This window comes from Oscarella lobularis, chromosome 9 (assembly GCF_947507565.1).
Source record: "Oscarella lobularis chromosome 9, ooOscLobu1.1, whole genome shotgun sequence".
NCBI lineage: Eukaryota > Metazoa > Porifera > Homoscleromorpha > Homosclerophorida > Oscarellidae > Oscarella > Oscarella lobularis.
In genome coordinates this window covers 2,572,704-2,588,913 of record NC_089183.1, presented here as the reverse complement: position 1 = coordinate 2,588,913, position 16,210 = coordinate 2,572,704, and the positions used below count along the sequence as shown (strand labels likewise).

The 16,210-nt window shown below is 46.4% G+C and overlaps 2 protein-coding genes and 1 pseudogene across 8 annotated transcripts; 2 read left to right on the top strand and 1 right to left on the bottom strand.

The window, feature by feature from the left end:
- Window positions 1-927: 927 nt before the first annotated feature.
- On the top strand, window positions 928-2,922 carry LOC136191384 (uncharacterized). The gene is made up of 3 exons (XM_065979711.1): window positions 928-1,418; window positions 1,558-2,613; window positions 2,669-2,922. Exons 1-3 carry the CDS (start codon window positions 980-982, stop codon window positions 2,734-2,736), a joined length of 1,563 nt encoding a protein of 520 aa, XP_065835783.1. The 5' UTR covers window positions 928-979; the 3' UTR covers window positions 2,737-2,922.
- A 952-nt stretch (window positions 2,923-3,874) lies between these two features.
- LOC136191381 (uncharacterized) lies at window positions 3,875-13,088 on the top strand. Of its 7 annotated transcripts, none has more exons than XM_065979708.1 (33): window positions 3,877-4,165; window positions 4,499-4,574; window positions 4,629-4,773; window positions 4,835-5,930; window positions 5,979-6,144; window positions 6,198-7,650; window positions 7,705-7,962; window positions 8,039-8,139; window positions 8,202-8,460; window positions 8,512-8,631; window positions 8,691-8,826; window positions 8,883-9,093; window positions 9,166-9,306; window positions 9,354-9,417; window positions 9,464-9,546; window positions 9,610-9,748; window positions 9,799-9,940; window positions 9,990-10,141; window positions 10,195-10,306; window positions 10,369-10,453; window positions 10,785-10,828; window positions 10,890-11,046; window positions 11,093-11,202; window positions 11,262-11,337; window positions 11,397-11,472; window positions 11,521-11,636; window positions 11,702-11,805; window positions 11,864-12,004; window positions 12,055-12,110; window positions 12,169-12,242; window positions 12,295-12,440; window positions 12,500-12,602; window positions 12,654-13,088. In XM_065979708.1, the coding sequence occupies exons 7-33, from the start codon at window positions 7,821-7,823 to the stop codon at window positions 12,933-12,935; spliced, it is 3,372 nt and encodes a 1,123-aa protein (XP_065835780.1). In that variant the 5' UTR covers window positions 3,877-4,165; window positions 4,499-4,574; window positions 4,629-4,773; window positions 4,835-5,930; window positions 5,979-6,144; window positions 6,198-7,650; window positions 7,705-7,820; the 3' UTR covers window positions 12,936-13,088. The 7 variants fall into 7 exon arrangements, with proteins under 7 accessions (XP_065835776.1, XP_065835777.1, XP_065835775.1 ...); XM_065979707.1 differs by having other exon boundaries at window positions 4,835-6,144; window positions 7,705-7,736; window positions 7,804-7,962; XM_065979705.1 differs by having other exon boundaries at window positions 3,876-4,165; window positions 4,835-6,144; window positions 6,198-7,639.
- Window positions 13,089-13,846: 758 nt separating this feature from the next.
- Window positions 13,847-16,190, bottom strand: LOC136191380 (malignant fibrous histiocytoma-amplified sequence 1-like; annotated as a pseudogene).
- Between the last annotated feature and the right edge of the window lie 20 nt (window positions 16,191-16,210).

Sequence of the window (16,210 nt, the reverse complement as noted above, 5' to 3'; positions counted from 1 at the left end):
CGCCGTGTTGGTGCAGACCACTTAATTAGACAAGCAATTAGATATAAAAATATATTTTATACCGTGTTTCTCTTATTATAAGTCCACCCCCCAGTGCGCTGCGAGATTAAAAACTATCGCCTAAGTAAAGGCCACCCCATACCGCCTCTACTCGAAGTTCCAGCTTAATCTCTGGGTCCAGCCAGCCTGTTGTACGGCCTAGCGCGCGCAGCGCTCTAGTCCTCCCAACAGGCTGGACAACCACTAGTTCGCCGGAAGTTGGCCGACCAATCAGGGACCAGTCAGCAGCATTCCAACTGCTCGTCTCTGATTCGCTGACGACCTTAATGTGATTTCAACCCAAACGAAGTAACGAAGTTACGCTGACTACGCGACGCCCGAAGTCGCTCAGGCGTGCCGAATTGCCCGAAGGGGGCTTCCGATCGGACGTCAGATAAGTGATATGTACCCTATCTGTAATGGACTCAATCGTCGATTCATGGGAAAGTGGCGAACTTCGCTCGCACGAAAGGCCGAAATTTCCTCGCAAAGTATCGAGTCCATTACAAATCACTTATCTGACGTCCGATCGGTTGTTTCGCTGCGGAAGAGAGCCCCTTCGGCACGCCTGAGCGACTTCGAGCGTCAAAGTAACTTCGTTACTTCGTTAGGGTCGAAATCACATTAAGGTTGTCAGCGAATCAGAGACGAGCAGTTGGAATGCTGCTGACTGGTCTCTGATTGGTCGACCAACTTCCGGCGAACTAGTGTTGTCCAGCCTGTTGGGAGGACTACAAAAAATTTAGAGCGCTGCACACGCTAGGCCGTACAACAGGCTGGACCTTCGAACCTACTACTTCAGGGGTGCTGGGAGCCAGTGGGAGGGAAGGTAGCCTCGTTCCCAGGCTCCTCCCTAACTTAATTAATTGTTCTCGATAGAGTAAACAGGTAGTGCTACCGGCTGCGTCATTTGCGGCGGCGAAGCCTCAACAGAAAGACAATGTCACCGTGTCCGTACTTCCTCTTTACTCTTCTTTCCGCGCATCTATTATCGGTACGTTTTGCCGAAGGAAAGGTCCTAATTCTCGGAGGCGGATTAGCCGGGTTGCAAGCGGCCCAAACGCTGAAAGACAACGGGGTTGATTTCCTTCTCTTGGAAGGCAGCGATCACGTAGGCGGAAGAGCCGCCGCCGGATCAGTTGATGAAGTTGCGGGCGATTCGTTCTACTGGCCGCGCGACTTAGAGAACACAAATGGCGATCCGTTGGCCTCCTGGTTTGCAAAGTGCAATCTTACTTGGAATTCGCCTGGGTCATTCGCCTTCGATATAATAAACAGCAGCGGCGTCGACGTTACATCAGTGGCAATTAGATCTCTGGGCAGGTTCCTCAACATTTTGACTAAAGCAGCGAAAGACTACGAAAGTGGGCTCATACCAGGTAAATTTCGCCGTCGCGGGTCTTTCCTGTTTATGTACGTAAATCACCTGCTCACCCAGAACTGCATAATTGATTAATTGAATAAGCCTGCTAAGCGACGCGCCAAGCCTCTTGCATATGACCTAAATGCTATTTTTAGATTCACGATCCCCGAGTCTTGAAGCTCTTCTAAACATGTACGGATGGCACCCAAAGAATCTGCACGACCGGTTCTCCGAGTGGTTTTTCTTTGAACAAGATTACGGACTGAGTTCGGCCGGTCAATCGGCCACACACTATCTTTTTCTCACTTCTCCTAGTAACGGATTGGACAAAGACGTGAAATTTTTCTACGCCTCTAACGAGCTAAAGTCGTCGAAAATGTTTCCCAAGTGCATGAGAGATACGATATTTTCTGGCAACTTCCATGACAAACTCGTTCTCAATGCAAAAGTGACGTCAATCTCCTACACGTCGTCGGGCGTGTCGGTGACAACGGAATCCAACACGACGTACGAAGGAGACTACGCTATTGTGACATTTAGTCTCGGCGTTCTCCAGCAAGGCCTGGTCGAGTTCAAACCCGAGCTCCCGTATTGGAAACGTCTTGCTTGGAGCGAGTTTACTATGACGACCACAACTGTCATTTACGCCGTGTTTGACCAGAAACTGTCGCTCGCTAAAGGCTACTATACGTACGCGACGCAGGATCTCAATAACAACTGGATAAGAGACATCTCGTCGACTCTAAGTCACTTGCCCGAATACTCCAACAAGACTGTCCTCCACCTGTACTCCACGGGCAGACACGCTGATCGACTGGCAGATCAGACTTGGGATGAAACGGTCCAAAATATCAATACCATGTTACGAAACATGTTCGGAAAGGAGCCGTCAAACATCTATATGACGTCACCGGTAAAGGATTCCCTTCTTCTAGGGGGCAGTCCAACTTGGCCCGTCGGCGCTTCGTGGGAAGACTTTGATGACGTGCGCAGACCCGTCAAGCGACTCTTTTTTGCAGGCGATTTGTGCTGGTATTATCGCTGGACGCGTTCGGCTATTATTAGCGGCATGGAGACGGCAAACGTCGTGACGTCGTGCATGAACGGGCAATCCTGCACTTACAGACAGTTTGGTCAAACTGCTTCTGACCAAACTGCTTCTCCCGTACAGTGCCCAACTACTTCTCCCGTAGAGTGCCCAACTACTAAATGTATCCTAGAATATTAATTTGATAGCTGCCATTTTTTAATTTCTTGCTTTTTTAGCGGGAGAACCAAGACTTGGTGCTGGAATAATAACGATGATAGTTGCCTGCTTGTTATATGCGGCGTGAAATGAACTGAATAGCTATAAAGAGTGCTTCCGGACACGATTTTTTGTTGTTTTTGTCTCGTCTCTGTCACTCTACTTGTTTTTTTCTCTGCCCAGTCTTTCTGCTGATTTATCTGGCACCGGCCTAGAAACGAAACTGTTTCAAACGGCCGGCGCCGCTGTTGCTAAACATGGCGTTACCTGATTATGCAGCTCTCTATCATAACCAATACATACGTAGAGAGGAAATTCTACCAAGACGCCTTCCTTGCCTTCAACCGGCGTCGATGAAGAGCTTCCGCGCTGGGTCCGGTAAGTGTTCTCCGACGCTCATTACAGGGTGAAGGTAAAATTTTGCACGGATTCTAGAGAGAAAGATAACATACGCCTGTGGGTTGATGCGAGCCTCAGCCACGCCCCTTTAACAATTCTATGGGTTTTTACAATTTTTGCATGCGCTTTTGCAATTTTTTTGTATTATTTTTCTAGATAGATGCCATTTATAATGGTTTTATATATCTTTGTTCTTTCTCAGCCTTATTTTTTTATTTTGCATGGTCATTTAAAATTAGTTTGGTCGTAATGAATAAAATTATTCTTTCAAAAAAATCGATCAACAGTTGTTATGAAGCATGTGATTTCTCGGGACCCATGATTTTATTAGTCCTCTAATTAGCTTAGGGGTGCGTGTTTATTCAGGTACCCAGGGGCCATCTGGGCGACGGTCCATTAGTAAGGGCGGTCGCCAGAGATACCTTTCCCCTCCGGGGGGCGACGGTTCATTAGTAAGGGCGATCGCCAGAGATATGAGGAACGCTGCGCGATGGGATATCGAATTCGCGGCGAGTAGGGCGCCGATTCGAATCTCCGTGTCGTTGACGCGAAGGTAGTCAGGAACAATAGGAACAATGAACGAGTTGAGCAGAGAAGGAACATACACAGAAAGGCGACGACCAGAGGACGAAAGGAGCGAATTTGACAGCGAAGACTGTGAGAGTTCCGTATTCCATTCCACGCGGGCGGTACAAATTAATTAGCTGTGCTATCTGTTTGGCGCGGCACCAATCACTGCGAGATTGCAATCATCATTTCCATAGCCATTATAGCTGCGGTTTGGCTTCCATCACAGGCCACCTGCGAGCTTAGATTCCTATTACCTTGTATAAGCAGAGCGTTCGTTACAGCGTGACCCCATTTTTCCGCGAGGCTCACATTCGAACAGCGGTCATGTTTTGCTCCGTCTTTCTCTTTGCCGCTCTCGTCGCATCAACGCTTGGCACACGCCGAAGCCCATGCGCCATTCCCGACGTTTGGTCGTGTGGCGCGACCAACGAAGAGTACTACCCCGAAGGAGAAGAAGGAACCTTGATTTCCACGTACAACATTTCCTACGACGCGCTCAATGAGAGCGTTTTATTTGCAGGCAGTTTTGGCGAAAAAAAGGATATTGGGTAGACAGCATGACATGGTCAGGGGGCGGATCCAGGGAGGGGGCGCACAGGCGCGAGTCCCCCCGTCCAGCCTAACTTTTTATTATTTTACTATTGAATTGCAGATAAAGCAGTAGCATTTACGAAGACAGGAAGATTTTCTGCGTACCGTAGTGCACTGCGCGCGTCGAATAGAATTAGTAAATACGCTTTGTGTGGGTGTAGTAAGGCAAACAAGTGGGCGTGGTCAAAAATTCTCACTCGCGCGCGCGCCCCCCCCTAAATCCTGGATCCGCCACTGATGGTTCTACTGTAATCTTGTTCGCCTGCATGCATGCGTATAATGTCTTCTAGGGAACTTACTGTTTTGGCGTTATACAAGGAAAAGCTTGGCTACATTTTCACGAACGAGAAAGAAAAGAAATGCTGGGTAAGAAAGGAGGCAATTTGAGAAAGGGTGCAAAAGAGCGCCTTTTGATCTAAGACCATTGACTTGCCGACGAAATTCGAGAAGTGGACAATTCCAGCAGAAGCAGTATTCGTCAAAGAGTACACTACGGGCGGACATGAAATTTCCAACGAAGAGTGGGGGTTGGTTGTCTCTACGAACGGACTTGCAAACAAAAAGCGTAAGGCAGATACAGCGTCTACCGTGATTGTAAGCAATAGATGGCTCTATCTTCAATGAAGGGGTGCCTTTGAACGGTCAGGGGAACAGTTCGGCGATGTGGTTTATAGACGTCACTTCCAAAGAATGCCTGCCCGTTTCCGAGACTCTTACCACCGAAAGCAAAACTGCACAATACGTACTGAACAACGTGTTCTTCTTTGACGTCAGTAAAAGCGTGAGTGCTGGCGATTTCGAAGTTCCGTCGTACTGCTCGAAAGAAGCACAGGCGGAAGAGAATACTAAAATTTTGGCGTTTGCTAGAAAGGCTTTTAGCTTTTCTCTTGCAGCGAAAATATTCTAAGCTCTTTTGGAAGACCGCTGAAGACTTTGACTTGAGTTGATGTGCTTTGCTGCTTTTGGTTTTGCCTGTCCGCTGCTAAGTAAACTAAGATCAGACGCCCTCTAATGATGTTCCTAGAACTGAATTTGACTTCTGCCCGCCCACGGAGTTCTTAGAAGCCACATAGTGCAATTAATTCACGTTACGCCTTTTCTCTGGTGTTCCTCTCGCTTCAAATATCAGAACACGTGCTGCAAACCGCTAACGACGCGCTCTTTGCTCGACGAGAACAAATGACCGTCCTACTTACACTGGGTAGACACTTCGCTTCTGGGCACGTAAAGTTTATGCGCATGTGGTGTCGTTCTTGCAGAAGCCCTCCAATGCTTTTCTTAGAACTGTATTTGACTAGCCTCGTCCCCAGGCCCTTTACCAGCTAAGCGCGTGAAGCGCACTCTCTGGTTGAAGGGCCTGGTAACATTGGTCTGCGTCATAGGGTCACGCGCTTTCCCGTGACCTCATTATTTGTCCTCGGCGATTTTCAAACAACAACGAGTCGACAAATCTGCCCAACACGATATTTCAATGCTCTCCACGTCGACCAACTCTGCTATTTTGCCGACGACTGAGTTTGGGTCGATATATCGGCCAGGAGTAGAAAGGGAAAGCTGTCAAACGAACGGCTTTACGCAATTTCGATCGAGTAGAATATCAAGGACGCTTGCTGTCAGCTTTCCACGTCGAGCGAGTCCGTCGATAATGCCGTTGCGACAGGCGAAGGCAAATTAACAGACGGAAAACCGATCGCGAGAAGAATCTCGAAGACAGAAGAGCCGGTATATCACCCAGTGAAGACGAGCGCGGACCAAAAACGTTTTTCGCAGGCTTTGAACGGCCCCATCGGATAGCGTGATGAGCTCGAGTTTGATCCGGGTTTGTGAGTGCCGACTCGGTCACGTGACAAGCTTGAGAGCGTCCTCTCACATCAAGAACATTGCGCGAGTACTACGGGATCGCTTGCATGCTTTGCTCGTCCTCAATCTTAAACATGTACAGGCTTATATCTAGTAGTCCTCTCTCTATTGGCTCTCTACCATGTATAGCGTAATAGCGCAACGTTGACCTGACGACCTGGAGGAACGGCGTGTTACGGAGTGTGTTACGGTCGTCTCTCTTCCAAATGGCGGTCGGCTTCAGATCGGGGCCCCGCGCGAGGAACCGGACCTTGCTGCCTGAAATGAAAAAGGAACGCTCCAGTGTGGCCCAATCATTTGCAAATTAGGGACTCGTTGAAGAAGATGTACACAAGCTGTTTCCTGATGCCTAACGTCAGTGAGTCTATCTCCGACGCTAATTAGATCATGAGATTGTCAACAAGACGTTGAAATGAAATGCGTCGTTTGTAATATATGGCAAGCTTTTAGAACGCAGAAGACTACAATAAGCAGATCGACAACAGCAGCGGGCAGCGGCAGACATACATGCAGCGAGCACTTTTGTGTCCGGCTTTAGCGCGTAGTTTTCTTCACTTCGACTGGCAAAATCCAAAGAGGCCTCCCGGAAGGCAGCTATAGACGTTGCAGCAAGACGTACAATTAGGATACACAGAAAGCGGTTCAAGGCAAGCGCACAGACTGGGGGCCTCAATGCAGTGTAACTGTTTAGCGCGCGGTGAGACATCCTTGACACACTCGTAGGAACTCCCGTTGTCTTTGGCGTCGCAACGCAAGCCGTCGCAGCACAATTTTGCTTGATCGGAACCGCTTAGCTTCGCGAGCTCTTTCCTCTCCCTGCTATTCAGTTGAAGACACGACAATCCTTCGTCACGGCACCGCTTCTCTATAATGTCGTAGCGGACGATCAACGACGTTTGAAGAACCGAGATTGTCGCAAGAAGAAAAGTGAAAGCGTAGAGCATCGTCATTGCTGAACAGAGCCGTCGATGCACACAGAGGTAAATGATTCCTCTCGCCCCCCAGGGCAACAAAACAGAGGGGGTTCTCACTTACGGTAGTCGAATTACGTAAATTGCATTTGCAGTTTGCTATAGGCGGAGCTTTTACTGATTAGATTACATTACGCGATCCATTCGCGTTCGTGGGGGGGAGGGCTGAGATGAACGTTTTTGCAAGGAATTACGCTCAGTGAGTGTAAAAGGCCAAAAGGCCAAAAGACTTTAAAAGTAGTGATTTCGTCAAATCCTACACATCACAAACGTTCGGCCCACAATCACGTGATGCCCAGGTCTTCCGGTTTGTACCTCGCCCTATATATAGCTTACCGCAACAATTCACTGCCCGGTCCCTTCGCGCATTTCCTGTGTAAAAGATGTCGGCTCCCACAAAGTGCAAGTCGTGCCTTTGGCCCCTGTGCATGATACTCGCTACGGCAGTATTATCGGATGGCCACGTACCTGCGGCAATGTCAACATCGTCAACAGCGTCTATAGCGTACGCTACAGACTGGTAAAAGCAAGGCAGCTTAGGCAGGCAAAGCGCCCCACAGCGTGTGCGGCAAGGAAACAAGTCGAAGATCGTTCTTACAGGTTGGAGAAGGGTAAAAAGCAAGCGTGACAAACTCATCCTTCCAATGCTTGCTGCCTATACACAGGACAGCCGTCCGAAGTGCTTCAGTTTCGGCCAGTAGACCGTCCCTCAACTACTTTGCGCACTATAGTAACGACGCGATCGCTCCGGTTTCGATACGTAGACTGTCACGTGAGCGAAATGTCGGGGCAAATGCAAATGTCGCTGAAGGAGCTTCTGGAGAGCAAGCGACTCGGCAAATTCACGCCGGAGCTCGTGAAACTTGGCGTCGTATGTCCAGAAGACCTTGAGGACGTCGAGCCAGACGATCTCGATAACATGCGTAAGTACAGGGGGGGAAATTTCCCAATGCAAACATTAGTGTCGTGCTTGTCTTCGTTTTGATACGTCTTACGCAGATATGACAAAAATTGAGAAAAATCGATTTCAGAAATTGGTGACGGAATTTGGACAGCCTACGGCTTCTGCACCACCTTCTAAGGTGGCACATTTGTCCTTTGTAAGTAGGATATAGTTAGAGCCCACCATTCTCTCTCTTTAGCTGTAAAATAATTTCTTTAGTCTCCTCCGCCCATATCTGAGCCGATGCCTCGGTCTCAAGCCGGCGCAGAACGAGTCGAAACGTTTCTGCGAATTCGCGTTTTCTCGCCGGTTTTCAACGCTCAAGACGTCACGCTCACCAAGGATCAAATCACGCGACTATCGATACCGGACGTTTGCGAGCATTTGCGAGGAGTCTTCGTGAGAGAGTACGAAGTAGCGGCCGAACTCTACGCACCAGAAGGATATCCCCTACAGCAAACGGGCACTCAACTCACATGTACGTAGCAATAGGGCTGTGTTAATTAATTAACGACTATTGTTTTTGAAGGCTCCCTTGTTGACCTTGGATACGACGTCGGAGATCTTTTATATGCCTTCTTTCGAGTTAGAGACGTCGATCAAGCGTCACGTTCGCCGAAAAGCGAAGCGGCATTGGATCCCAGAAAGGGTTCTCTTTTATTTTATTTAGCAATTTTGGAATGTATTATTGTTCACTATTATGTTTAGGTTCTCTGCAGATTTTTGTCAAGCCAAACATGGCCCCCACGATAACAGTCAACGTCGACTTAACTGACACGGGTTTGATGCTGAAAAGGAAGACGTACTTCAAGACGAAAACGCCTACCAGCATCCAACGACTGAGGCAATAGCATTAGTTCTTATATAATCATTTAATTTAATATGTTGAAAATGTTTTAGTTTTGGTGGCAGAATGATTAGAGATCACCAATGCTTGAGTGAACTCGGTATTCAATCTTGTTCCACTGTCACCATGTGGGTCGCCATGTTCACTTCTGGATTCCCCGCTGCGAGTTCGTGGTCAGAAAACTTTTGCACGTCTCTCGCTAAGCCTGTCGAAGAGCAAACCGTTGCCGGCCAGTCTTGCTTCAATGCTGTTCTCTATGTTGTGGTATAGTATAAATACCTAATATTATGCAAACTCTCCATTTATTTCTTCTCGGCTTTTCATTGATTAATTAAGTGCGATCATGTTCAACAAGAGACTCAGACTGCGTCAAGAAGTGCTCTACTTGACACCATATTTCGTCTCACTCAGTGCCCACCTCTTTTGGTTGCACTGGACTCTATTTTTCGTAGACGAATCATCAGTTCATCGCACAAGGTGAGCGCTAAGGCAACGTACGTTTATTACATTTTGATTTATGACAGGTCGCTATAAACGAAGGACTGTACGCTCTATTTCGCGAAATAGTCCCAAGAGACCCAAACAAAGGTAGGCATCGAAACGTTGCGGTTTACTTTTACGTTGATTTTTCTAGTTCCTCGAGGAGTGAAGGTCTTTGATCGTCACGTATTCGAGCACTCCCCCTTGTGCTGGGCTTACCTGCTGTCCGAGGCGAAAGTGCTTTAATTTATCATTAGATAGAGCAGAAGTCTGATTCGTTTGCTGATACCTATTGTTTAGGACGAAAAAAGCATTTTTGGATCGTTCGAACAGACGTACCTAACCTGCTCGGCGTCTCACACGAGAATGGAGAGTCCAGTCAGAGTGCCGGACTGTGACGGTGTTTTTGATCGCACCTCGGTTCTCAATGCAATACAAGGTAAAAATGCCAGAAAAAGAAGTACAGTACTACTAAAGCCGATTGTCCAGAAAGCAAAGTTCTTCCTGGGTGCTCGTCGATTCCGTCCGAAGAAACGTTGATGCACGTTCCGTTCATTCATCGCTTGCTTCTTAGCTTTCCTCCGTCTGCGAGAGAGTGCTTTATTTGGAACGGCGCTTCTGACTTCGCAAAGTACGGCATTTTCCCTCCTAGAATGACGAAGTTGTACGCTATTTAATAGAAATCGTGTCGCCGCTCCTTCGCCTCCCAATTTTCCGTTCAGCTGGGCCGATCTCGAAAACAAACGCAAATCCCTTCGGATTCTTCGTCTTGTGCCGTCTCTGGCTCTCAAGACGATGTTAGGCGGCGTCTGTTTGACTCTAAACAAAGATGGTATCATAAATCTAACCTAAGCGGTACGCCTTTCTGGGACTTGTACGTTGCAGGACACGTGGTTGTATTTACTGGGAATTCAAAAGACGTCAATAAGTCTGCTTATATTTTTAGCCCGTTGGCTGGGACGACGACGTCGGAGAATCCTGATGTGCTGGCAGTCAGGTGCATATGAGCAAAGACGTACAACGTTAATGCCTAGACTTCTCTCCTCTCTTTTATTATAGCACGAATGCTTATTCCACTTTATTTTCATCCAGTCAAGCAAAAACGGACGAGAAATTATCTCGAGATCCCAAGGAAGCAATTGTTGTACGTATTCTCACATTTATCTTAGACTCAGGATATTAGAAGCGCCGGTGAAATTGGGGGAGGGTCATAATTATGGCATGTAATATAATAATGAGAGGGCACTTGAATACGGATAGGTTTATCTAGCATCTCGAATTCGTGCGTTAATTACCGGTTAATTAGAGTAGTTGCTTCAGTATACTGATGGCTTTGTCTTATGTTTTATACAATTGAACATACTCTTTTATGTGTAACAAGCACTTCGGCACATACTTGGCCAGTCAGTGTAGTCAGTCGTTCTAGTATACGTTTTTTAGACCTAGTTGTGTATCAACGTCGTTTTGTCTCATAGGTCTTGCTGGATGTGAGTTCGTCGATGAACGAGAAGTGCTTCGAGTGCGCATACGTCCTATTATCTTCCAGCATTGCATGCGTCTATATAATATTTTGTTTATAGCGGTTCTATGATTCGCCTTAATGCTGTCAAAGAACTTTTTCACGCGTTCGCTAATCGAAGCATGGCTTATGACCACCCTCACGTCATTGGCTTGACTTTGTTCGGAACGGAGGTTGCTGTAGCCAGCGAAGTCACTGAGCTCTTTGAATCCTTTAAGGTTCATACGATCAGCAATTAGCTTGGTAATCTATCTGAATCTGTAGGCGGAAGTCGACGCAGCTACGTCGTCTGGAATGACTCGATTGTACGATGCACTGCTGAATGCCGCTGGCCAGCTCAATCTTTTCACTCAGTCGCACCCAACTTGCAGAAAGTATTAATTAATTAATTAATTAATTAATTAATTAATTAATATGCGCGACTTCTTTGCAGACGCATCTTTTGTCTGACTGATGGCGATGACACCAAGTCTCTATCTGCGCCTCTCGATGTAGCCAAAGCGATGCAGGTTTTACTTTGAAATTTTGCGCGATATAGGATTCACTATAATGCATTGTATGAATGCAGGAATTCGATATCGTTATAGACGCGGTTTTAGTGGGACCAGGAAACGCAGTTTTGAAATCTCTCGCCGTTGCCTCTAGTCAGCACTTTTGAATAGATTAGAAACGTATACTAGCCGTCTCTTTAGGAGGATGTTGTTTCTATCCAGCCGACCTAGCAACAGGATTCAAACTTTTTGAAATGGAAACAGTGTTGTCACTGGAAGAGCGAGTGTTACCGGAAAAAGTAAACGTCACCACTGCTGTAAGTTAGAGCCGAAGGACTCCGTCGCGTAGTTACGTGGTATTGTTGATTTTTAAACTTTCTAGTTCGACCTTAAACGATTGGAAGACATCCTAGTGTTTCCTTACGACACTAGCCCGCGTCATCGTAGACCGGAGGAGCTGAGCAAGCCAGTCATTTCTGCAAAGCGGTAATTCGTTATTGGCTTATTGCTTTGAAAGTATAAGTGTCAACTTCTTTATGAAAAGAGCGTTGCACGACGCTGCTGTTGCTCCTCCGCAAGGGGGACCTGCAAGCGCTCCTGCAAGAACCCGACGCATTCTTCGTGAAATGGCGGACTACTATCGGCATCCTCATCCTTCCGTAGAGATCTACCCTTGCGAAGATCGGTACGTATTGTTGTTCTCCAATAGTGAATTAGACTTTAACGTGATTTTAGAATCGATTTCTGGCGTATGTTGTTGGTGGGACCAGATGACACGCCCTACAGCAACGGTTCCTATAGATTAAATATATCTGTTATCGAATCTCTATAAAGAAGTTACTCTTTCAGGTGTTTTCATTCTTTATGCAAAATTCCTGACCGAGTATCCTTCTAAGTCTCCTGAGATACGTTTTGTTACTCAAGTGAGTCTCTGTTTTCTATACTTAATTAATTCTATATGTACCCAACCTAAAGGTTTATCATTGCAACATTAACAGCAGTGGAAGAGTTTGCCATAGCGTTTTCGATCGAAATTATTCGACAGATACGAGTTTCAGAACGATAATTGATTGTATCTACGGACTCCTTCTCGAGCCCGAGCCGGAAGATCCTTTAGACAGGCGAGTCAATGAGTCTAGCGACGTTATTTTGATTATTTCTAAACATTTTCCTATGACAGCATTCTAGCGGCGAAGTACTTCTCTTCCAGAGCCGAATACGACACGCAGGCCACAGAAACGACAAGGAAGTTTGCAAGCAGATCGCTTGAAGATTGTCGCAAAGTATGATTAAATAATTAAAATTATTGCAACTCTTTTCCACAAACTGCATAGGATCTTATTGGTACGTCGGATTTGGATGCTGATGACGATACACCCCAGCATCTCAAATGTCATCTGACGGGAAAACTATTCATCGATCCCGTCATCGTCCCGTCGTCTGGTAACACGTACGAGCGCACTGCCATCGAGGCTCATCTTCACTACGGCACCGGTCGCGATCCCGTTTCAAACGACGTTGCTTCTGTATCGGATCTGATTGTGAATAAAGGTATGAGAGATGCAGTCGCCAGTTACAAGAAGCAGCTTTCGCAGGCCTCTCAATGGTGGCTGTAAGAGTGACGTACTACGGCATTATGTCCGTTGACATGACGTGCATTATGGTGCATATTTACCCTTGTCGAGTAAAACCGTCTAATGATCTCTGTTGTGGCGTCCAAGGCAACTTATAGTTAGTCGATTGATTAATAATTATTAATGTCAGTTGTAGGGTTTTGCGACTCGTTTTTAGAGATGTATGAGACGTGTGCCACCGAATCAAGGTTGACGATCTTCACTGCACCGAACGTTGCAGTAAGGCAAATGAAATTACGCCAAGGCTACACAACACGGCACACAGCTAGTATCTGGTGTGCATCCGGGATTCCATTCAGCTCTAAACAATCTTCCGTGGCCATCTCCGTCTAGCTAAGCCATCCTTTGGCGTTCGGCATCCTACACAAGCGCAAACTTTCTCCAAGGCAAGTAGGTATAGGCAATAGCGTACCTCAATGCGACCCGTTAATCCATGCAGCCCAGAAATGGTCTTCCTCCTAACGAACTCGCACAGCTACGTATACGACTATCTAACTGAGGAACACTGGCGGACTCCCGAAGTTCGATCCCATCCGGTAGTGAAACGTCGCTGTTCCTCTTCTCGCGAGAACGTGCTTTCGAGGAGGCTTCACTTTTCTACTCTAGCATCTACGCGCTACTTCCTCGCACTCGTGGAGGGGCGAAAGAGGTCATATAGTAGGACCGTAGCGTCGGCGTCTCTTCGGGATGGCGGTCGCCTTCGATCATCGGATCGAGGCCCCGCGCGAGGAACCCGACACACTGTCACCTTGAAGATATTCTCAAGTCAAATTTACTCTGCGAGCAACGATGACTTTGTCAAGGCCAGAAACGCAACTACATTCCTACCGACGAAGCATCGTCTAGTGCTGTTATTGACCTAATCCTACTGCGTGTACTCTCGCTCAAAACGTGCAGGAGTTCCATATTATTGCGTGAAGTGACGGCGTACTCCTCGTACGCAAGCAAATCCAGCTACACTAACTTCCATACACTTTACAGACTAAAATAGTTCCATGCTAAAAATGTCATCAATTTTACGTGCACGTGAGTGAAGATCTAGCCATTCGCGCAGAATATTCCATAGCAATATCATTGCGGGACACGTCGGCGCCTTCGCAGGCTTCCAACAGTTGACCCAAAGTGGCCATGCTGCCTTTATCTGCACACCACTTTTCAATTATGTACATCAGTTTTTTACTTTGTTGATTGTATTCAATCGGAATGTCTGAAAGTTGATAGTCTTTAAATGCAAGATGTTTACCAATCTCTCTCCATCTGTCATTTCCAACTAATGCAATAGCTTCCTTCAAGTATAGGCCTTCTTGCCCGTAAAGACGGGTACTTGAACGAGGAAGACAGCCCTAATTCCTCCTAATTCCTCCTCTTTCTCTTCCAATTTTTTTCTTTTTGGACTAGGTGGTGTATAGCTAAATCCCATACATTTCCGCCTTTGATCCGTTATTGCCGCCTCCGCACTCTTCGCTTCGCTTTGCCCTAAATTCCCGTGAATGTGACCGGCATTGTTAGCATTCTCAACTGTTCAGACTTACCAGCGTAAGAAGACTCTGACCTGATCGGTTCTTCGTTTACAGCGTCCTCCTCCAACTCGTCAAAACAGCGGCTAATTACTTCGTCTAAATCACAGTCTTGCAAAGCGTCAGTAAGAACAGGAGCAGCAGCGTTTTCTCCTGATTGCTCCCGCCATTTTTTTATGATTTGATGCACTTGGTTTGCGTCGACTTTGTCTGCTTCCAGGCTAGAACAACTGACGTCGAGGGTAATAGCAAGGCTCCTGATTTTCCTTCTTGTAGAGCAACATCGACTCACTTCCTTTGCCACCGATTTCGCATCTTGTGATGTAACGAGACTTCCATAGGCATTCGGAAATATATCATCCAGTCGTCGCGTATATGAATTCAGAGCTGTAGAAGGAATTAATTTATTTCTTAGCTCAATGATCTGTTCGTACACTACCTCGTGTAATACTCTTGGTGCACGCCTGAAGTTCTCTAGGTTTGGCGGCTACAAGGGTTCTTAAGTGCCAATCTTGTGATGATATTTGGACCCGTTGCTCCTTCATTTTGCTGTCGCCGTCAGAGTAGTTGAAGAAAATGCTGTATAAACTCCCGGGAAATGTTCTCAATAGCGTTTGCAGCTGAACAATGCATCTCCAAAACACGTGGAACAGCCGATCTAATGCACTCCGTGATTTTGGCGTGTGGCATTTGCAACGGATTGCTGCGTTAGTCGCAAGTTCTTCGCACGTAAATTTAGCTTTAACTGGACCATACGACAGCGTAAATCCATTATTCCAATGACGGATTATTTGACTGATTTGGTGACATCGAGCTGAAAATTGTTGAAATATTCCCAGAGGAAGAGCGAAAGCAAACGAATACGAAAGCTGCACTTCAATACAACTTGTAGGGCAATCTGCGGGAAAGCTTTCCATTGCATCGGAAGTCTTGGCTGAGTAGCCAAGGCACTAAAAGGCAAACGTCGGTTCTCCCCAAATGATCAACAATGTCATACGATTCATGATCACCGTGCTCTTTGGGCAATCCCTGTTCGCCTTTACGTAGGCGAAATCGAACGATAACAGCATTGTAACAAAAATGCTGATGCTTTCCGCGTCAAGCTTTTGACCTCGTAACAGTGCTTTCAGCAATGGAATTGACAGAGTTGCGTTACTGGATAGCTCGCTTTTATCTTTTATAAACCGTTCGGGGCTAATTTCTGTTGTTCCACTTTCATATACTAATACGTCGTAATCGTGACGAAAAATTTGCTTCAGCGCATCGACAATTCTTTTGCTCGATCCAAAAACGACATCAGCCAAGCGAGATTGATCAAAATACAATACCGTGCCAACTTGATGGTAGTACCTTAGAACAATCAGAACTTCATCATTAGACAAACTAAATTGATGCCCCAATTTGTTTAAAAAATCCACTTTCAGGACAGATAGGCTATTCTGAGAGAGCCTGCATTCTCGTTCAACTCTTTCCTCAAAGTAGTACCAAGTTTCGGGAACAATGTCACCAGCACTTGGAAAGAGCTTCTCGTTGTCAGTCAGTTTATCGATAAAATCTGTAAACTTTGCAGTCGTTTTCACGTCTTTTGCTGAAGTAAAGACAAGTCTATTTTCAACGCGTACATTCTGTCTTTTAATGAACGCAGCTTTCTCTTCATCCCACATATGATTTTCTTTTATAATTGCTTCTCGATGTTCTCTGAAATTTTTCATTTGGCGGTTGAACTCTTCTTGATACGGT

Excerpts from the sequence above, each read along its gene's own strand:
- LOC136191384 (XM_065979711.1), top strand. The coding sequence starts at position 980 with ATGTCACCGTGTCCGTACTTCCTCTTTACTCTTCTTTCCGCGCATCTA. Across the intron at positions 1,419-1,557 it reads CGAAAGTGGGCTCATACCAG|ATTCACGATCCCCGAGTCTT; the intron begins GTAAATTTCGCC and ends TGCTATTTTTAG. Across the intron at positions 2,614-2,668 it reads AGAGTGCCCAACTACTAAAT|CGGGAGAACCAAGACTTGGT; the intron begins GTATCCTAGAAT and ends TTGCTTTTTTAG.
- LOC136191381 (XM_065979704.1), top strand. The coding sequence starts at position 7,821 with ATGTCGGGGCAAATGCAAATGTCGCTGAAGGAGCTTCTGGAGAGCAAG. Across the intron at positions 12,005-12,054 it reads ATCTACCCTTGCGAAGATCG|AATCGATTTCTGGCGTATGT; the intron begins GTACGTATTGTT and ends ACGTGATTTTAG. Across the intron at positions 12,111-12,168 it reads TGACACGCCCTACAGCAACG|GTGTTTTCATTCTTTATGCA; the intron begins GTTCCTATAGAT and ends TTACTCTTTCAG.